Source organism: Ambystoma mexicanum, chromosome 3p (assembly GCF_040938575.1).
Source record: "Ambystoma mexicanum isolate Mex_15411 chromosome 3p, UKY_AmexF1_1, whole genome shotgun sequence".
NCBI classification, from domain to species: Eukaryota; Metazoa; Chordata; class Amphibia; order Caudata; family Ambystomatidae; genus Ambystoma; species Ambystoma mexicanum.
Genome location: NC_090925.1, coordinates 882092422 through 882114498, shown reverse-complemented (window position 1 = coordinate 882114498; position 22077 = coordinate 882092422). Strand labels below are relative to the sequence as shown.

Sequence of the window (22077 nt, the reverse complement as noted above, 5' to 3'; positions counted from 1 at the left end):
CTCCTCAGTCATTCGACTGAGGAAGCGGGTGTCAGTTGCTGCATTCGCTGCCACCTATATTCCCCCTCCTACCGACTCTTGCACCAACTCAGTACTTGCCAACCTCTATCTCTCCATCTCCAATACTCTGGACATCCTTGCCCCCGCCATGAGAATCTGCATGAAGTCTGCCTCCAAGTGCAACTCTCGGTGGGACTCCGACCTGGCCACTCTGAAACGCAAGTGCAGAGCTGCTGAGCGGAAGTGGAGTACATCCTCTGACAAACTGGTCTGCCGCCTGCTCCAAAGACAATATCGACTCTCCATGCGCTCTAAGAAGAGTGCTCATGTCCAAGCCTGCTTTTCTGGAGCCACCAATAACACGACTAAACTTTTCAAAAACGTGCCAATCCTACTGCAGTCTCCCTTCCATCCCAGGCCCTCTGCACTACACTGGCCTCCCACTTAGACACCAAAACTCAGACATCCTGCCCTCACTCTCCTTCACTCATCTCCCCACGCCCTTCTCTTGCCTCTCTTGTCCTCCCTCGCACTCATCCACATGCTATCCGCCTTCTCTCCAATTATACCAGATGAAGTATCTAAAATTGTCTGCTCTATGAAACTAACCCAAACTGTTGCTCCCCTGCTCTTCCAGAACCATCTAGGACAACATCTCCTCTCTGGCCCCTGCTTTGGCGGATTTCTGTGACCATTCCTTTGCCACTGGCTCTTTCCCACAACCCTTTAAGCACTCACATTTGCGGCTCCTCCTAAAAAAGCTGTCTGCTGACCCTTCCTGCCTGGCAAACTATCTCCCCATCACCCCCTTCCTGGGAAAACTCCTGGAGAAGTTGGCCATCCCCCAACTCACCCACCACACCAAATCCGCTAGCTACCTCCACAACCACCAGTCTGGCTTCAGAGCATCCAGAGGCACGGAAACTGCTCGCCTAAACACCTGTGAGGACCTGCTATCAAATCTGGATTCCAACTCTCCCTCGGTTCAGATCCATCTTTCCTCTGCCTTTGACACGGTCAACCATGCCATCCTCAAATCGTCTCCGAAACCCTAGACATCACAGACAGGGCACTGGCCTGGCTGACCACCTTCCTTTCCAACAGAGCTTCCCAAGTGCAACTTGGCCCTTTCCTCTCCTCCACCTCAATCTCTACATGTGGTGTCCCTCAGGGCTCTATCCTATCGCCGTAGCTTTTCAATATCTACCTTAACCCCCCTTGCTCACCTGATTTCCACCTTCTCCCCTCACTTCGTGTTACACTGTCCGCTCTCGTTTAATTGTCCTTCCTCTACCTCCGTTCCCATTCCTGACTGCCTGACTGCTATTCAGGCATCGCAGTGTGCTAATAACTGCCTTAATGCTAGTAAGGCAGATCCCCTCCTCATTGGGATGCCTGCTTCCCGTTTCCCTCCCACACTCTGGCCACCCTCCTTGGATCGCCACCCCTCACAATCTTGCAAAATCTTCGACTCCTCCGTCTCCTTCTCCCTTCACAATAAGGACCTTGCCAAGAAGTCCAACTTTCAGCTTCACCACCTCAGAGGCATTTTCCCTTTCCTCAGAAACTCACCGTCTCCAGAGCTCTCGATCTCTCTAGGCTGGACTGCAACAGCCTCTTCCTCAATCTGCCTCTTTCCTCCGTATGCCCTCTTCAACTTATCCAAAATAGAGCTACGAGACTTGGCCTTGGCCACAAGCCCAAGGACTGCATCTCTCCAGCCCTAAAATATATCCAGTGGCTGCAAGGATCAAATTCAAGACCCTCCGTATCCTCCACAAGGCTTTCGGGGGCCTGGGACCCCGCTACATCCAACTTTCTCTCCCTAAATACCTCCCTGCTAGAGTCCTTCGGTCCTCTAGCTCAAGCTCTCTGCACATCAGATGTTTTACCAAGCAGAGAGTGGGGGGTAGAGCTCCTTTTTTGGCAGGAGCCTCCCTCTAGAATGGCCTCCCTGCCCCTCTCATACTGGAACCTGATCTCCTTAAGTTCCGGGAGCTTATCAAGACTTTCCTTTTCTCCTCCCCCTTCACTCACCCCCTCCCGTGCCAATGTCCCCCTGCCACAGCGACTGGTGCCTGGCCCCCTATGAGTCTTACAGGGACCAGGGCCTCCCCGACCAGTACTCCCTAGCACCCCTAACCAGCAGTTGCCCTCGGCCACCCTTCCCTGACCAGCTGGATTCTGGTCTGCCTCGTGCCAACTGACGCTTACCCCTGGTTTCCCCCTGGCACTTGCCCTCCTTGGCTCACAATTGCCCTGCCCCTTGGGCGCCCCCCCCCTCCAGACCTTCCACCTCCACCCCTTCCCTTCCAGCCAGACTGCCCTGAACTTCCCCTCCCCCCGCACATTGTTTCTCTGCACTTGCACGGTTCGAATGTCACAAGGTTTGTTTTGTTGAGGTTCTCTCCCATGCCTCCCACCCACTTTTGCCTTGTGGCACCTGGAAACACTTGTGTTTCAGTGTTTCATTGGACCATATGCATGCTACAATCTCTTTATACCTTCCTACATCTCTCTCACTCCCTCCCAAGAGATCCTGGCTGCTCGGTCTACGCTACCAAATGTTCAGGTGGTACAGCCTTATACTAATAGTGGAGTTTTGTACTGCCTCATATGCTTTTACGAAGTCCTTAGTTGGACTTTAGAAAAATTGTGCTAACACTTATCAAACCTTGCACTCTGCGACTGCCAGTATGTTTTTCAAAGCAGCAGTCAGTTAATGACTTAATTGGAGCTGTAGATCCATTAGTAGTGGAATAAAAAGGTCTTAACCAGGTCTGCCATCAACCACTCGATTTATAAGCATTATGCATGTCCGTCACTGAAGTCATGTTAAAAAGCATTGGCACAGCCAACAATTTTGGCTTGTGCTATTAGATGCCCAGTTACTCGCATCATTTTGCAACTACCATCAATGACCAGTGTCTGGCAAATGCATTTCCCATGCCTACAGAAAAGCCGAAATTGGTGCCATTGCCAACACTACCCTATGGAAAGACATTGCATATGAAAGACAGCACTTTGAAAATACAGTATTCTCAGCAGAGCTCTTCAAACCTAAAGGAAACATTGTATGGGTAATGCGTCCAGCCTTTCTAAGGTTGTTTGAAGCAAGGAGCTGCGAGATGCAGAGAGGACAACAAGAGGAAAGTCTGCGCATGCGAGTACCCAGTCCTCTGAAATCAGCAACAGAAAATCATTTTGTTCAAACCTTTTTATTTACTTCCATTAAAGTAACCAACAGCTGGTCCAGTAACTGAAGACAGTGGGGAAAGAATTGGTTGTTTCCAAGCACTGCCAACCAGAACTGAAGGGGCAATCCAGTAAAAAATATTTGTTAAGAAGAGCAGAGGGCGTGCTTAAATCGCAGACAGTGGTTAAGGCTGCCAAAGGACTTGGATTTGTTCATTTTTGGGAATTATATGAATGGGGCCCTTTCCAGTCTTGGAGCAATAGTCAAGTTTTGATGTAGGAACAAAAGGATGATCCAGTGAAGCTTTCCATGGGGCTGAGCGCTCTGTTCATCATTTGGTGAAGGTGATGGGGACACTTGCTTGTGGCGAAACGCAGATTGTTGAACCAAGGATATTCGGATTTCAGATCCTGATAATCATTAGACCCTTCAGTAATAGCGAGGTGTCCTTTGCGCCAGGTAGTCTATTGCTTGCTCAGCGAAAAATCAAAAGTATGCTCCTGGTGGTCGGTGCATGATTAACTGCAGGGGTTGGCCTGTTCAGTAGCCCCCCTGGTTGTATCCCCCACCCTGATTGTAGCCACCGCCCCCCTGGTTGTAGCCACCGCCCCCCCGGTTGTAGCCACCGCCCCCCCGGTTGTAGCCACCGCCCCGGTTGTAGCCACCACCCTGATTGTGCTCCCCCTGATTGTGCTCCCCCTGGTTGTGCTGATTGCCTCTGTAACCACCTCTCCTCATATAACCACCCTCCTTGCGCTGGTAGCCATCCTTTTGATCTAGAAAGAAAGGAAAAAAAAGAGGGTATGAGTGAAGTAATTCATTGATTTCGCATAGCAACAGCTAAAGGATAGCTTTCTCAAAGAGCCACCCACTTTTTGCATGAAGAGGACGCTAGGTTACATCTTTAAGTGGCTTTTTCCAAAAAAGCTGTAACCTACAGTTTCAACAGACTTGGAGCGTTCAATACAATAATAAAGGTTAACAAAAACATATGACCTGCATGGCGATTGAAGTTCTCGATGTCGCTACCCAACCCAAATTGGGACCAATTTATGACTGATTACCCCAAACCATCATCACTGCCTCAAAGTCCCTGTGCTGCTGTACTTACCTAGTCAGCCCTAAAAGGCGAATGCCACCCTCCATAACCACCATCACAAGCCTCCGAGAACCCAAAACAGTTTTTACCCGTAAAACCTGCGAGATAACCAGAAAACCCTGAAGCATGGGAACACCTGTTACGGCAGTTATTCTAAAGTCCACCCAGGGGCTTTATAAAGCTATATCTTGGGCAATACAGTAAACTCCCAACTCTTAGTATACACCTGTACTGCTGGTAAGGTGGACAGAGCAGTCACATAACTTCGGAGGGAGAGAGGGCTGTACTTCGGTACAAAGAAAGTATAGCATACATATGGTCCAAAGAAACATTGCTACATTGTAAAATGAATGTTTTTTAAAAATATATGCACAGGCAAAGAATTCTTTAGAAAGGCAAGTCCCATTATTCATAAATCGGGAACATTTTCATTTCTGTGCCAATTCCCTTTAACCTTAGAGACCCTCATCTCTTTTGCTTGACTCAGGATTTTTAAAAATTCTACCTCCTGAGTGAGTGGGACTTTTCCCTCACTCATGTGTTTTTCTGACTAGGATTTTTGTATTTTACTGTTTAAGGGAGTATGGTAAACTCCATAGCATCTGTTTTTGCATTGGGACACCCAGCACCTTTTGTACAGTGCCACCGAGAGGTCCGTTGTACTTCCCTTAATGTTGAACTACATTTTCTCGGGTGAACTACTGTTCCCAAGATTAGCAAGATGAATCCTGTCCGACTTACCTTTTCTTTTGTGGGTCCAGCGCACACCACCCTATGTGAAGTGCTGGGGGATTTCATAGTAACTCTTATCCCACTTCTCATGTAACATTCTGTTACACTGATTTAGCACCCCCTCTGCCCCCCCGTCTTATTTTGTCAGTTCCTTCCTGGCTTTTACTCTGTTCAAATCAGTTTGAGTCCTTTTGGTGAACTTCAGCCCTGAAGCCCACCCAGGCTCCAGTGTGTCTGGAAAGGCAGGAAGTGAGGGAGGGTCCGGAAACTTCCCTGTCCTTTGTCTCTAGGTGTGCCTGTGTGAAACCAGTACTCATGGGCCGGCTGGCTGTCCGGCAAGACAGCCAGCCTGGTGATTGACAACCTAGGGCTGTGAATGAATGGGAACTTGCTTAAAAGTTGAGGTTTTTGGGACTAGAGGCAGAGTCGAACACTGGAGGACAACAGCAGACGAAGAAGACGCGAAGCCAGCAGCACCATCCTGGACCGCAAGGTGAAGCCCTGCAGCTGTGCTGACCCAATTTTCATTTCAACTGGGAAGACCCGCAAAGGGACGACTTCCTACCTTGGGCTGGTGGGAACAACTAGCCTTGAGACGAGCTTCACTTTCCAAGGCTGCAGAATCTGGGGACCCCTGACCATCTGGCCAAAACTTAGTGGGCATCCAGGGGACCCTACAAAAGCAGGACATCTTCATACAGAGTCCTCTCACCAGAGTCCAGGACAGAGGGATCAAGTAATTTCCAACCAGAGTTGCTTGTTCTTTGTCGCAAAAATAAAAGCGCCAAAACCACAAAAGGCCACTGAATCAAGGAGAATCCATTGCTGCAGAGTCCATCTTGAGTGCTGCTGCAGGAGCCTGCCAGACGTCCTTTTCATCACTAGGAACAAGGGCCTGCTACATTGCAACAGGAAGGAATCCAGCTGGAACAGATTCTTCAGTTCATGGGTACTGTGGGGCTTGGGGTACATCTACCTCTTGCCAATTGGGGTGCTTCCTAGCTTTGGGAGTACTATTTTAAACCCTTTTGAGTTGACCTCAACTCGCCTGCACTGGCCATCCCAGCTTGTGCTTCAAGGTGGCTCCTCTTGAGCTTCTGTGATTTTTTTAAAAACGTATTTTTATTGTTTACACATAATGAACAGTACATCAAAAAACCCAACCAACATTCCCCCAATGCACCCCCCCATACACCCCTCCGAAGGACATCCCCATTGTTCCTGTGGAGTTTACTCAAGCTTCGAATAAGTCCAGGATCCTAATTATGTGTGGGCACCATTGCACCATATAGTCTGACTGGAGGAATCCAGCACTGCCCCCCATTCCTTCGCAAAGGACCCATTTGAACCTTGTAAATTAAGAGTCAACTTTTCCATTGTGACTAGTGTCCACACCTTCTGCAGCCAGCTGAACACCAGCGGTGGGTCTCAGTGCTTCCAGTTCTGGGCAATGGTTGCCCATGCCGCAATAACCAGACCCATAAAGCTCCTCCATTGATTCTTCGTGTATCCCCTGGCAATTCGATCTCTTATCCCACATAGCCAGACGTCCTTCCCCACCTGGGCCACGTTTGGAAACATCCCCAGCATGTGGGATTTCACTTCTGACCAAAAGCCCTGAATCTCCATACAGTCCCACCAGATATCCCTCCAATTGCCAACCCCCCCGCAGAGTTTTGACACGTTTGGGAACATCACATTTAACCACTCTGGCGTGTAGTGCCATTGCATAACAACCATGACCCACATTTCCCTTGTCTGGATGGATCGGGTCAGTTTAGGTATACTCCCCCAGAGCTCCTTCCACTGAAGTTTATTGATGGATTCCCCCAATGTCCCTTCCCACTTCAACATGCAACTCCATCTGACATCCTCTGTCTGCACATTTACGAATTTATACAAGGTTGACACCAGTTTATTCGCCCCTGAGTTAGTTATGGTGTACTTTTCGAATCGGGTAAAATACCTCAAGGCCGCCCACCTAATATCTGGTGACAACAGCCAGTGACTGAGTTGGTCATACCTATATCTATCTGCTTCTTGAAGTTGTAAATGTCTGGTGCAGTCCTCAAACGACTTAACGTCTTGACTCTGAAACATTTCACCTATTTTAGTCCACCCAGCCTGTTCCCATTTCTTTAACGCCCCCTTTTTCATTCCTGGAGGAAAATCCAGGTTCCCGAACATAGGTGTGAATGGGCCCGACACTTGTCAGGATGCCCTGCCGTGCTTGGTCATCCCAGGCCTCTAGCGTGGCCCCCAGAACTTTACTAATGTGCAAATTGGGGTGTCAGTGTTGTGTCCCTTTCCATAAAAGCTCCCCCGGCAGAGATCTTGCACCGCTCCATCTTGTTCTGCCCAGATCTTTTGCCCCTCCTCCCCATCCATTCGTTTAGAATCCAGAGTTGCGCCGTCTGATGGTACCCGAGGAAATGCTGGAGCGCCAAACCCCCATCCTGGGTTTGAGCTGTTAGTAATCCTCTAGCTAGTCTAGGTTTCTTTTTCCAAACAAACGTGCAGATAGTAAGTGCTCTAAAGAATGTATTGGGACCTTTAAATCGGAATAGCCTGGAAATAGTATAATAGCTTTGGGAGGATGGTCATCTTGATCGAAGCCATGCGCCCAAACCAGGATATCGCGAGCAGGTTCGAGCGATCCATATTCCTCTCGACGTTCTCCAGGAGTGCCGGAAAATTTCCCCCATAAAGGCCGTCTATCCTGTCCGTAAGGGTAACGCCTTAATAGTTTATCCCCCTGTTCGCTACCTTCAGGTTTAATGAAGTCGCCACCTGCTTAATCCCCCCACCATCCCCTGCCAGGATTAGCAACTCTGACTTGTTTCTGTTAATCTTTAGCCCGGATAGCGCCCCAAATTTCTCCAGTTCCTGAATTACCCCTGGGAGGGTACGAGCCAGATCGGACAAGGCAATAAGTATATCGTCCGCATACGCCACCACCCCATGCTGAGCACCTGCCATTTCTATCCCTGTAATCGCGGGAAGTTCTGAGTCTTATCAACAGTGGCTCAAGGAAGACAGCATACAGCAACGGCGAGAGCGGACATCCCTGCTTGGTGCCCCTCGATAACTCCACCTTGTCCGTAACTTCCCCGTTCAACGCTACCCTAACGGAGGGGGTGTTATAATTGACCTTAATCATTTTCAAGAATTGCTCCCCAACCCTCATGCCCCTTAGAGTACGAAACAGCATCAACCATTCTACCCGGTCAAATGCTTTTTTGGCATCCAGTGCCAGGAGCGCCGGAGTCTGCTTGATCCCCCATCTTCTCTATTAAGTGGATTATTCGCCTAATATCATGGGTTTGCCGGCCCGGGATGAAGACTGACTAATCTCTACCAATCAGTTTAGGGAGTAGCGGGGACAATCTCGCTGCTAAAATGTTTATATATTTTGGAGTCTAGATTTATTAGAGCTATGGGGTGGTACGAGCTTGGGAACAGCGGGTCCTTTCCTGCTTTGTGAATAAACCAACACTTTGGCCTCGTTCATGGACTGTTACATTTCCCTCCACCTTGAGGTTATTTCTTATAGAAGGCTGCCGTAAAGCCGTCGGGGCCTGGAGCTTTATTTATGGGGAGCCCTTTTATTGCTTTACGTATCTCGTCTTCCCTTATTTCTCCTTCCAGGGATTCCCTCTCGTCATCTGTTAACCGGGGTCATTTTAATGAATTTAAGTAGGAGACCTGGTCTATTCTATTTGGATTGCCTGAGGAATATAACTTCTGGTAATAATCCCTAAAAACCTCCCCCATATCTCTCGTACGAGTAAGGGTCACCCCCTGGGCATTCTGTAGTTTCTTGATCGAGAGTTCCTGCTGCTTGGCCCTCAGTTGTTTTATTGGCCTTCATGTAGTACCATTGTCTAAGTTGAAGGAGACTCCTCATTTTTGTGCGTAGCACATCCAGTTGGCCCTGCACATGCCTTAGCGCTTTTTTCAGGCAGGATGTGGGATTCTGTGCAAGTTTCCCTCAGATGTCTGCCGCCTTCAGTTCCAACTCCCTCTCCCACGCATACCTCTGCCTGTCCTTGGCTGCCTTCAAAGCTATCAAATGCCCCCTCATAACCGCCTTAAAGGCCCCCCGCACTATGCCCACCTTAACGTCCCCCGTGTCATTTTTGGGCCCAAAAATCCTCTCTCTTTTCCCTAATGGTGTTCCCAAGTTCCGGATCTTGTAATATATCCTGAGGGAGCCTCGATCTCCATAGCCCTGACATCTTCTCCGACGTTTCCAGCCACAGAGGGGCGTGATCGGAGAGCGAGATGGGGCCTAATTCCATCTCCTTGACCTCCCCCAGTAGTCCCACTGTCACCCAAAAATAATCAATCCTTGACATAGAGTTGTATACGTGAGAGAAGTAAGTGTATCCCCTCTGCTGGTCATATAGTTCCCGCCACATGTCGCAAAGTGCTAGATGGTTCATTTTTTGGCGCAGGGGGTTTAGACGGCACTCCCGGGCCATGTGAGCCCCCTGTGCTCCTATCCACTGCGGGATTCCACGCCAGGTTCAGATTCCCTCCCCCACTATAACCTCCCCCTTCGCAAACCCCTCTAGCTTGCTCACAGTCTCCCTCATGAATCCACCTTGTCCCGTATTTGGAGCATAGACCGAGGCAAAGGTGAGATACAAGCCTTCTATTGAGACATTAGCAAATACAAATCACCCCATTCTCTCCACCTGAGTGTCATGAAGCTGTATGTTCAGCCCATCGTGAAATGCCATCAGGGACCCCATTGTTTTGTCAGCTGCGTTGGACTGCACTACCCGTTTGTAACCTCTTAGTCTCAGCCTTGCTTTGTCCTGGAGCCTAATGTGCGTTTCTTGAAACAGCAGGATATCTCCTCTCTCCCTTTTTTTCAACCTTCATTCTCTTAACTGGGACATTTAGGCCCCGCACATTATACGTTAAAATTCTCAACTTCCCCATGGGTGGTGGTGCCCCCCGTAAATGCTGATTCCCCTTTGGACCCCACACACTTTCCGCCCCCTTCTGCCCTCCGGAACCCCTCCCCCTCCATATACCCACTCCCCCCTCACCTCCCACAACTTGAATTCCCCCCAACCAACTAACAACTGTCCCGATGAGGGCCCAGGGACCTATGTTTGCTAGGGCACGCAGCCCGTCGCACCTGCCCCTCAGTAAACTCAGGAATAAAGTCACGGGGGATCCTAAACCCTGCATTGCCTTAATTCTCTGGTGATTCCGCTGGAGAAGCATGTCCATTGGAGCACCTATGTTCCTTGTTCTCATCAGTCCCAAAACAACATTCTTCCCCTACGGGGCCTTGTGACTTATGATAGTCCCACTCTTGCTGCCATCAGTGCTACCCTCCACCTGGTTACTTCCTCTTTCGATGGACTCATTTCCATTCCCATGGTTTCCTGCGTGGTTCTTCCCTGAGCTTCTGTCGCTTAGCGGCTCCATGGTCCTCCTGAATGCCCATCACCTGCAGCCCCTTTTCGCACGACGTAACCCTCCTCTGCTTTCCCTCCCAGGAAAATAACAGACCAAATGGAAAGGTCCACCCACTTGTACCTGATCATCACCAGCTCCCTAACGGGGCCATCGCCCGCCTCTTCTGAAGAGTCACCAGGGCCAGATCCTGGAACAGATTTCCACTCCGTTCATCTTTATGTGATCCATCCCCCTAGCTTTCCTCAAGATCTCCTTCTGTGGGTACAAGGACATCGCCACTAGCACATCTCTGGGGCGCTCCCCCGGCTCGCCTGTTCTTTTGGGGCCCACCCAGTGGACCCGGTCTATTTTGACCTCGTCGGTGTCCTCCATTCCCGAAATGTCTCTAAAGACTTCTTGTACCGCTTGCTTTAGATCTTTTTCCTCCACCATATTTTTAATACGGATGTTCGATCTGCAGGACCGATTCTCCCGGTCCTCGCATTGGAGCTCCAGATTGTGTGTCAGCCGCACCAACTGCTCCTGAGTTTCGCCATATTGCTGCGCTTCATCTTCCACATTTTGCACTATCTTTTCCAATGTGTCAGCACGCTCCTCCAGCTTTGAGACATCCTGCCGAAGTTCCAAGACCGCCTGTTCCACATCTTCTCTCATATTAGCATATTGGTCCTGTACCGTGGACATGAATTTATCTTGCAGGTCCCTGAACCAAGCTTACATGTCCTCCTTCAAAATTTGCTGGGGGACTGGCAGCGAGCCCCCGATCCATCACCTGCGTTCTTCCTCTGGTGCTGTCAGCACAGTCAGCTGACCAATACTGCACTAGATTTGCATCCTGCTTAGCAGCCTGGGGTTGCGGCCCAGTAAGCACCCCTTTCCCTTTAGACTTGGACATTGGGGCGCTGTCTGCGATCCTCCAACCTCACGGAGCTATGGTTCTCCCCCGCTGGCACCTAATATTCGTGCAGTTGCTGTGTTGCTCCCCCAGGGGTCTCTGTTCGCCCGGTAGGACCGCTCCAGGGCCCAGCTAGTTTCCCACTGCTGTACTGCACCGCCTGGGGGAAATGAAATCCAAGTCCCCGAAAGGTCCCTCTAGCCTTGCTCTTCCTCCACCTGTCGGCGGGGGACCCCGTATCGGAGCTCCTCCTCCACCTCGGCTACAATGACTGCTCTCTTCCACTACTGGGCGTCCCCGCTCCCTAGCAGTTAACGCTCGCCTCAGCCCGCACCTCTTCTCTGCTGCACCTAGCCCGGCAGCCAAAAGTCCAGCCACGTCCCTTGCTCCTGCGCCAGGCTCAGCAGCCTTGCGCCATCACCTGGACCGGCAGCAGCCCCTCCCGGGGAGCACGGCAGACGCTGCCGCACCTCCCCCGGGGTGCACACTCCGCGACTCGCCGCCGTCCACTGCCCCGCTGCCAGCCGCCTCCGGTCTGGTCCCTGCTGCCCCTCTGTACTTCTCAGGATCGACGGCAGCCGGCCTCTCTCTGGATGATCCGAAGATCCCCTCCGAGGCCCGAGGCGGCGCAGCTCCTCCTCGGTTCAAATATTTGATTCCGCTCTCGTGCCTGCTCCCACCCGGATCGTGGGCACCACTCGATTCTCGGGACCGCTGGGGCCAGAAAATGCTGCTCCAAGTGCTTAGTGAGGTGCTATACTGTCGCGGCCCGGCGGGAGAACCCTACAAACGTCTTCTCACCGCAGCCGCCATTTTGGAATTCCAGAGCTTCTGTGATTTACTACTGACTATTTTAAAAACATTTTCGAAGAGAGAATCAGAAATTTTAACTAGCCCATGGACTTTGGCTATCCTGGCTCCCTAACAGGCCCCTTCTGAATCCATTTGCTTTGGCAGTGTTTGCTCTCTTACAGGTTTTAATTGTTGAACATTATTGTTGGGATAAAAGACTGCCTACATCCCTCTGGGAGAATCGAACTGTTTTACTACTTACAAAGTATGTTCTGATCCAACTAACTTTTCCCTCCTAGAAAATCAATATTCTAATGGGGATCACAAATGAGTGCTAATACTGACCTCAAATGACATCACTCAGTGTGGTGGAATATGCATAACATAAGAAAAGCTTACTCACCTACTTTATTGCTCTTGTTGAACTGAATCTTAACTTTGGGATTCATGTTGCTATTAGTTGCTGCTTTTTAAAGATTTTCTAATTATCCTTGTGTATGGGATACATTACTCACCGTAATCTTATTTTTGATGCTTGCATCGGCTTAGATTCACATGCTATGCATAGGCCGACATCTAGTGGTAGCCGCAGAGTATTATATATTTTTTTTTCGAAACTCAAAAAGGGAGGTCAACAGGGTGTGCCAGTAATACTATCCCTAGTAGAACGTCCACTGTATCCATGGTGCTTCACATGTCGAGGTCCCTCAGATCGTTTTGTTTCTGACAAGAGGTTGCATGAAATGTAGCGGGAGTACAGATGTAATAAAGCAGGTAAGAGTAGAAAAAGCCAGAACACAGCTATGCACCTTCTACTCCACAGGGAAGGATGGGTGGGCGCATGTGAATCCAAGCATCAGAAATACGATTATGGTGAGTAATGTATCCCTTCTGAGGCTTGTGGATCTACTTAGATCACATGCTACGCATAGCTTAGCAAGCAGTGTCTGGAGAAGGTGGTGGGTTGTGAGAAGGCACAGCAGCAAAGAACAAGTTACTTTCTTAGCTGGTAACGTTCTTTCGATGGGATGGTCCGACGACGTATTCCATATCTATGACATGTAATCACCACAGCTGTGCTGCTTCGGAAACTTTTTTCGGCGTCTGCATCCTGCGTCGGTGCGCTGTCGTCGAGGACCTCCTCCGACGTCATCCGATGTGATAAGTAGGACGCCCGTAGCCTCAGTTGTAGTTTTTTCCCCCAGAACGTGTGACATTAGTCAACTGCCAGTCAGACACAAAGCCTTGCGGAACGTAAGCTGCAATCGCAAAAGAAATTCTGCAGCGGGGAAGGCAGGGCGGGAGCGATATGGAATACGTCGTCGGACCATCCCATCGAAAGAACGTTATCAGGTAAGAAAGTAACTTGTTCTTCGAGGGGATTGGGTCCTCCGACGTATTCCATATCTATGACAGACTCCCAAAGCAGTACCAGAGCAAGGAGGAGGGAAAGAATTTAGAATCAAAATTTAGAATAGCCAATCAAATAGCAGAGCAAAGGACCGCCTTGCCAAAGGCCAGATCCTGTGCTCGGATGGAATCAAGGTAATAGTGACGTACAAATGTATGTACTGAAGCCCAGGTGGCTGCATCACAGATGTTGCGAATAGGAACACCCCTCTGCAGGGCAGTAGATGCAGCCATACCCCTGGTAGAATGGGCCCGCAAGCCAGCCGGTGGGTCCTTACCAGCCAAGCGGTAGCACTCCGAGATGGCCAAAATAATCCAGCGAGACAAAGTCTGTTTCGTCACAGCTTGCCCTAAACGCTTTCCAGCGTAACCAATAAAGAGTTGATCGTCCACTCTGACCCGGGACATGCGTGAAACATAAAAGCTTAAAGCTCTCCTAGGATCAAGCCTATGGAGCCTCTCCTCTTCCTTACCGGGATGCAGAGGAGGATAGAATGCCGGAAGAACAACCTTCTGGGCCAAATGAAATTCCGTCACTACCTTCGGAAGAAAAGGAGGACGAACTCTAAGGACAACCCTGTCCTTGTGAAATACAGTGAAGGGTGGCTTAACTGAAAGTGCCTGTAACTCACTCTGCGAGCGGAAGTAACCGCAACTAAAAACACAGTTTTCAGAGTTAACAGCCTCAAAGGGCAAGAATGTAAAGGCTCAAACGGAGCACCCATAAGAAACTTAAGAACAAGGTTTAAATCCCAACCGGGCACCAGGAAAGGTGACGGAGGGAACACATTAGTGAGCCCTTCCAGAAACTGAAATTAAAGGGCTTTTAAAGTAAGAACACTCTTCAGACGAACGCTTAAAGATGGACAGCGCCGCCAGGTAACCTTTAATGGTACCCACTTGCAAGCCCCTGTGGGCCAAAGAAAGTAAAAAGGACAGAACCATGGAGATGTCACATGCAAAAGGATCCACATTCTGAACTCGACACCAGTCGCAGAACTTACGCCAACGGCAACGGTACAGAGACTTTGTTGCTGGCCTTCGGGCCGAAAGCAACACCTCCATCACGTCTTCAGGGAGGTCCCAATCTATATACCTCAACCTTTCAGAAGCCAAGCGTGAAGGTTGAGGGATCCGACCTCTGGATGTAGAACCTGGAACATGGAAGTAAGCATCCTTGAGGTCGAGTGACACCAACCAGTCCTGAAGCTGAAGGGCCTGGAGGACTTGAGAGAGAGTAACCATCTTGAACTTGTCCTTCCTGAGGAGTTTGTTCAAACCGCGCAAGTCCATGATGGGTCTCAATCCCCAGTCTTTCTTCGAAATCAAAAAATAAGGGGAATACCATCCCATGTTCCTCTCCGCTACAGGCACCAATTCTATGGCGCCTTTCTCCAGCAGGGCTTGAATTTCCTGCGCAATGAGCGGATCCGGACTCTGCAAAAAGGTTCCCCGGTGGATTGTCGCGAGGCCTGTGCCGAAAGGGAAGACAGTAGCTGTGGGTTATGATCTCCAGAACCCACACATCTGAAGTAATGGCTTGCCACTCTACAAGATGCTGCGCCAGCCTTCCCCCAACCGGCGAACCATGGGACATGGCCTCATGACTGAGTGGGAGTGGCCGCGGCGTTACCTGAGGGCAAAGAGGCAACTGCCCGAGCGGCCTTGGCACCACGGGTACCCTGTCGTCCACCTCTGGTACCCCTGCGATGGCCTCTTTGACTGCCAGCTCCTCTCGCTTTACTGGAGGACGAGTAATAGCGAAAGGAACCACCCCTCCACTGCTGTCCCCTAGGACGAAAAGGCGGAGGTTGGCGAACTGCAGCGCCCAACGACTTCGCTGCAGCTTTCGAGGTCTGCAACCTCTCAAGGCTCTCGTCAGCCTTGCTGCCAAAAAGGTGTTCACCGTCAAAGGGCATGTTGAGGAGCCGAGACTGCACATCAGGAGCAAACCCCGACTTCTGCAACCACGCAAACCTGCGTATCACGGTGCTCGCCGCCATGGACCTACTGACGCATTCAGCTAAGTCCAAACCCGACTGAACGGACTCACACATGGCATCCTTACCATCCTGGACCATAGCAAGGAAACCATCCCGTTCGTCCCCTTCGGGAATATGTTCAGCCGCTAACGCAACACAGTTCCACAGAGTGTGTGTGAAACGAGACAAGGCACAAATGGAGTTGGCCGCCTGAAGCGCCATACCACCAGAAGAAAACACTTTCTTCGCCCAGCCATCAAAACGTTTGTCGTCCCCATCAGGAGGGATGGTAGGGTACGACGCCTGCTTTGCCGGGGCCGCCTGAACCACCAAACTCTCCGGAGAAGGGTGCCTGGTCAAGTAGCAGGGGTCGCTACTGGCTGGACGGTATTTTCGCGACAAGGATCTGCCCACCGCCGGGAGACTCTCCGGAGCAGTCCAAGCCACCGCCACCCTTCTCTGTAAAGCCATATGGAACGGCAGTACCGGATCAGTTGGGGGACCAACATCAAGGATGTCCGTCAGATCATCCTGCACAAACTCCCCTGGGGGAGCAGACCATCCCAAGTACTCAGAAACCCTAGCCATAAGGCGCCGGTACGAGGAATCGGCATGAGAGCCAGGCTCAGGCCTACAAAACTCCACCTCCGGAGAGGTGTCCAGCCCACTGGCATCATGCAGTGACTGTCTCAAATTGTCAAACTGACTATGGCCCGAGACATATTCATCTGGAACCTGACTAGGAACCAGGCCATCAGAATCCTCATCCGCCTCTGAAATATAGTCCAGGTGGCGAAAAGAAGGCACCCGAGAGTGCTTGCTCTTAACCAGAGCCTTCCTAGGGGGTTCTCCCGTGCCACGGGGTACCTCCGACACGAAAGGCGTCGATGGCGTCGAGCGAATCGGCACCGGCATCGGTGTCGAGAGGATCGGCGTCGACGTCAGATGCAGCGCCTCCAGCAACGGCGGCATCGACACAGCCCTCGAAGCCGGAGCCCCGAGCGTGTCCCTCGACGACCTGAGCGTCGACGGCTTCGACGACTTCCTCAGAGCCGGAGCCTCGAGAAAGCCTGTCGACGCCCTAGACGCCTCAGATGTCGATGTCTTCCTCGAAGACCTCACAGGTGCATGCGGTCTCGAACGCGTCGAGGACCGGGACCTGGAACGGGTACGTCGAGAACGAGTCTCCTTGTCCGAACGGGACCTCTCCCGTGACTCGTGCCGACCACTCTTGCGAGCGGCGTCTCTCGACCTCTCACGACCGACCCCACTCGGGGAGCGGACGGCATAGTACCCTGCGACTCAAGAATCGCCAGCATTTTCTTCCCAAAGGAAGCCCATTCCTCCGGCGTCGCACGGCTGGTGGGGTAAGCGACGTGCCGGGCAGAGTCCTCCGAAGAGGACCTGGAAGATGACCGGTGTCGGCGCTTCCGAGAATGCCTCGAAGAGGCTGAGGAGTGGCGAGACCGACTCCTAGAAGGAGACCCACGAGACTTCCGACGATGACGCGGAGAGTCACCCGTCGAAAGCCCCGCAGACTTCGACTTCCTGGGCTTGGACACCCGACCTACCGACAACTTCTTACGTTCGCGTAAGGCTTTGGACGTGAGTGACTGGCAGTCGATACAGTCATCCGTGTCGTGGGCCTCCCCGAGGCACCAGAGGCAGGCGTCTTGCGAGTCCGTCACCGACATCTTGGACCCACACTCCCCGCACTTCTTGAAACCCGGACGCGGGGTCGAAGACGAAGTAGAAGACATCTTCACACGAAGGATTTTCACAAAACGAACAGGTTCGAAGAACCGAGAAGAACAGAACTCTAAAGAGTCGAGGCGTGAACCGAGAATCACGAAGCAACACGTTCGCGGAAAAAACAGAACTGAGGCTACGGGCGTCGTGCGTCCTACTTATCACATCGGATGACGTCAGACGAGGTCCTCGACGACGGCGCATCGACGTAGGACGCAGAAAAAAGTTGTGGTGATTACATGTCATAGATATGGAATACGTCGGAGGACCCAATCCCCTCGAAAAGATGTTTCAGCACCGCTTGTCCCAACTGTGAATCTGCTTTAGAATGTTTGTCAATGCAGTAGTGCTCAGTAAAAGTATGTATAGAGCTCCATGTAGCTGCTTTGCAATTCAGCAGGACGTTTGCAATAAAGGCCAAAGTAGTTCCTGTACCCCTGGTAGTGTGAGCTATTGGTGTGAAAGGCAGAGTTTGATTGATAGAGACAGTAGCAGAGTTGTTTGCATTTCATTGCATGAGCAATCTTAAAGTCAGAAGGAAGGGGCACTGGTGGTCTATTGACCAACAGTAGGAAGATCCGGATGAGGCTCAGGTGCAGGAAAGTCAGAGTTGCAGAGGATTGCTCGTCCAACAAGTACATACAGACTACAAAGTTAGTAGAAAGGGTTCAGGGACTTCATAGAAGCCTCCCTTAATGCGTTCCAGCATTAGGCTTGGGCGAACAGTATGGGTGAACTCAACACACAAATCACCCACTCAGCTACACAGGGGCAACACACTATTCGGGAGAATTCTCATTCTGTGCTAAGTCCCTTCAATCTTAGAGACATCCAGATCTTTTGCTGGACTTTAGTACTTTGAATTTTATCCTGGAGTGAGCAAGACCTTTTTCTAACTCATGTATTTTTGATCTGATTTAGATTCTGTATTCCCTTTGTTTTTGGAGTCTGAAACTCCATAGGCATCTACCATTGTATGTTGACACACAGCACCTTCAGTGCAGTGTCACAGAAGTCAATTTGATTTCTCCCAAGGTTTAAATACCTCCTCTTAGGTGAACTACTGTTCCCAAGAGTAGTAAAGTGAAATTGACTTTACTTACCCGTTTTTCCTATGTAGGTCCAGTACACCCCATCCTATGTGGAAGTACTGAGGGGTTACTTAGTAGCCACTTTTCCTACTTGCTCATGTAAAACATTTTATGTAACCCTCATGACTTATTGGCTGGTGGCAGTGGTTTAATTTTCCTACCATTGTTTTTACCACAGGCTGATTCCTCAGATGCAGTACAGCACCCATGGCTGCCCATTTTGTCAAAATGGGCCTGGTCTTCTTTTTCGCCATTTCTTGCTTGTGAGGTCTCTTGGGTTTTACTCTGCGCGCTAAAACCAGGTGTAACCCTTTTGTTTGTTTTTGCCTTTGGTGGGCTTCAGTGCTGAAACCCGCCTCTGACTCCAGTGTGTCTGACAGGGCAGGAAGCGAGGGAGGTTCCCGAGTCTCCCTGTGCAAGTCTCCTTGGTTACCTGAATGCACCGAGTGGCGATTGGCTGGCTGTCCTGCAGGACAGCCTCCCTGCTGTGTGAGTGACAGCTAAGCTGTGCATGAATGGGAGAAACCTGCAAAAAAGGCAAGGGCTCTTGAAAAGAAGGCAGAGTCGACCTCTGGACGAAACATCCAACAAAGGAATCTGGAAGAGAAGCTTGCTGCACCCTCCTGGACCGTTGAACTGCACAGTGAAGCTTTGCTGCAGTACTGAAGCTCCATTTTCGTATCGACTTGAGAAGATCCGAATGGACAACTTCTTCCCTTGAGTTGGTGGGACCAACTATCTCCATGACAATCCTTTGCTGGAAAGTCTCTCGCTATTGGCTGTACTTCTTTGCTGCTGCTGGAACAGAGTGCCAGGAAACCCAGAATCTAGTGGATCGTCTTGAAGCCAGACCCGAGCTCCAGGAAGATCCAGAGGACCCTCCTGAAGCAGGACGACCCTAGCCTGAGCCTCCTCACCAGAGTGCTGCACCCCAGAAGCAAGGCAAGCCCATCAAGTGTCTAAGAACCGCAATGGTGCCATTGACCGGTAGCTAAAACCGCAAATTGCAGCTGAATTGGAAAGAGCCCGTAGCCGCTGACGACCTTCAAACTCTAGTGCAGGTGTCCTCCAGACGTCCTCCCTCTTGTCCCCACGACAGGCCCAGGATCTTCCAGACTGCACCCAGAACAGAAGCCAGCTGGACCCTCTTCTTCCAACCTAAGGTACTGTCTTGACTAAGGGGTACTTATCTCTTGTGTCTGTAGCTTGTTTTTTTTCACTGGAGACTTGCAGTAGCTGCTTTTTGCAGAGTGGATTTCAGCTCTGCCCTTCACAAGCCTTACAGCTTGTGGCCTAACAGTGATTTCTTTACTACAAACTCTAAAAACATTGTGCATTTGTGCTACCTAAAGTATGCCTCAGCTCCATAGGCATTGTTTAAACTGACACAGGCTGTCCTGGCTCCCTGCAGACTCTTCTGACACATTGACTTTGGTTCCAACTGTCCCTCATAGGTGGTAAATAAGTGTAACTTGTATTGTTGGGAAAGCTCTAATCTAGACTTCATTGGGAGATTGAAAAGTATCCACATGCTCTGAGCTTGTTAACCCTTTCCTTCCCTAACCTTTACCACAACTTCATTATTGCATTAAGTACAAAAAGTGATATATCAATGCCAAACAGTGTCCTAATAATTGAAGTCACCTCAGGGTATGTAAGGCATCCCAAAAGGGTATCTACTTGCTTATTTTAAATGTGAGGAAGTGTTAAGTGAATTTTTATTGTTGCATATTGCCCTTTTTTAATGAAGGCTTACTTGAAACTAACCGTTAAATAATGATTTTACTAGAAAACCTTGAGTGGAAGTATTATTTGTATAATTGTGAATCTCAGTGTTGCCTCTACAGTTCACATTTACCGCTCGAGATACGTGTGGCTGCTCAGTCACTCTACCAACTTGTCTAGTACAGACCTATACCAATAAGTGGGTTACGTATTACCAAGAGGACAATGCTGGTGTAGATGTAGACACACACACACACACACACACACACACACACACACACACACACAAAAGTACTACTCTCAGCTGCAAAGTACCTCAGCAGAGAAGAGCCTGCAGATGGATGCTCCACGATACAGCACACCCAACCCGGTCTCTGGATTCTTGGTCATGGTGATGAAAGAAAGGACACTCGATGGGAACTTGCAGCAGCAGACGACAGAAAAGGCTCCCAACAAAGCATTCTTCAGTGCTTCTCGCAGCTCTGGATTTAGCGCCCTTTTCAAGGTACCAGATGAACAGTTGTTGCAGAACAGATTGCCTCGCTACATCGGTCCAGCACTCTGGGGAGGGGACATCAAGGCGTGGAATCTTCCTTCAGGCGATCCAGCAGGAGTCCACCAAAGTTTCAGCGAAATGTGTTTACGGGAAGACGTTGCACAGCACTCCGCCTCAAGGTCCTAGGGTATTGGCAGTTTGCAGCCCAGGAAGGTCACAGCTCTTCGAGGGATGGCTCGAAATGCAGGTCTTGTCAAGACAGGTTGGTCCCACCACCAAGGGTCCGTCTAGTCTTCGGGACTTCCAGGTCGCATGGAAGAAAGTGCCAGAACAGGCTATGGTTACACAGCAGGCATCTCCAGTAGCTGGAATCAGCTACCGCAGTCTTCTCTACATCTTCCTTTCCGGATTCAGCTCCAGTGGTAGACTTTTCTTCAGCTTCCAGAATCTGACAGATATACAGGAACGCACATACAACTTTTGCAAACTCTCCCTGCAGTTTACAGAAAGGGGCAGGTGGCTGTCCAATCAGGACAGTCAGCCTACCAGTGGGAACTGGTTTCAGTTCGGCACACCAGAAGGCACAGGGGTGTGGCGTTTTAGAGTCCTCACTTCATGGATTTACAGACTCAAGAGCCTTGGCGGGCTACACAAAGGGTAACCGCCAAAGACAAAACTTCAACCAGGACTTCCCTCACCCAGGATAGCAGAAGATGGACAAAGAAAGGACAAGCACACTAAAAATGGTGAACAAAGAAAGAAGCCAATATTCTAGCAAAAAGGTGACCCCATCTGCATTACCACGGCTGGTTTGACAGCCTGCATGTGATATTAACAAAAAAGTAAGTAAAGTATGTCCATTGCCACCAGCCATAATAGCAAGCTTGTCACAGCAACATAAATGTTACTAGAGCAGTGAGAAAGGGATTATGTATCCCCTCAGCACTCCACATAAGGTGGGGTGTGCTGATCTCACAAAGGGGAATTGTAGAAAGAATACACATTATTTCTACCTTTGGGAAGAATAGTTGACACAAGAGAAAACAGGGGAGCCCAAGGGGCAACGCAGCAACACTGCACAGAAAGTGCTGTGTGCTGCAATAGGAAAATGCATAAGCCCAAACGATATAGTGAACTAGAATTCCAAAAATAAAGTATGGAGAGACATAAAAAGGTCACCCATAAAAAAGAGTAAGGGGAAAAAGATTGCCATTCACCCAGGAACATGGAAAAATAATTACATTGCATTGTCCGTGGTGTAGGCCTCTCTCCCAATATACAGGACCCTCAAATCTACGGTACGTATATCTCACACCACTAGCGAGGACACAGGCAGCAGGCACAGCCAAGCATCCATGCATGATAGAATATGCCTATGGCTAAGCACATCCGGCCTACTGCACACATAGCCGTCCAGACTGAAACAACTGACATACCTCAACACCTCTACCACTAGCATGCAGCAACCACC

At 50.1% G+C, this 22077-nt stretch overlaps 1 protein-coding gene across 1 annotated transcript in view; it reads right to left on the bottom strand.

The window, feature by feature from the left end:
• Window positions 1-3202: 3202 nt before the first annotated feature.
• Window positions 3203-22077, bottom strand: part of EIF3CL (eukaryotic translation initiation factor 3 subunit C like) — a 384931-nt gene continuing 366056 nt past the window's right edge. The window contains exon 21 of the mRNA XM_069652105.1: window positions 3203-3972. Coding sequence (XP_069508206.1) covers window positions 3737-3972 — 236 coding nt within the window. The 3' untranslated portion in view covers window positions 3203-3736. The remainder of the gene's footprint in view (window positions 3973-22077) is intronic.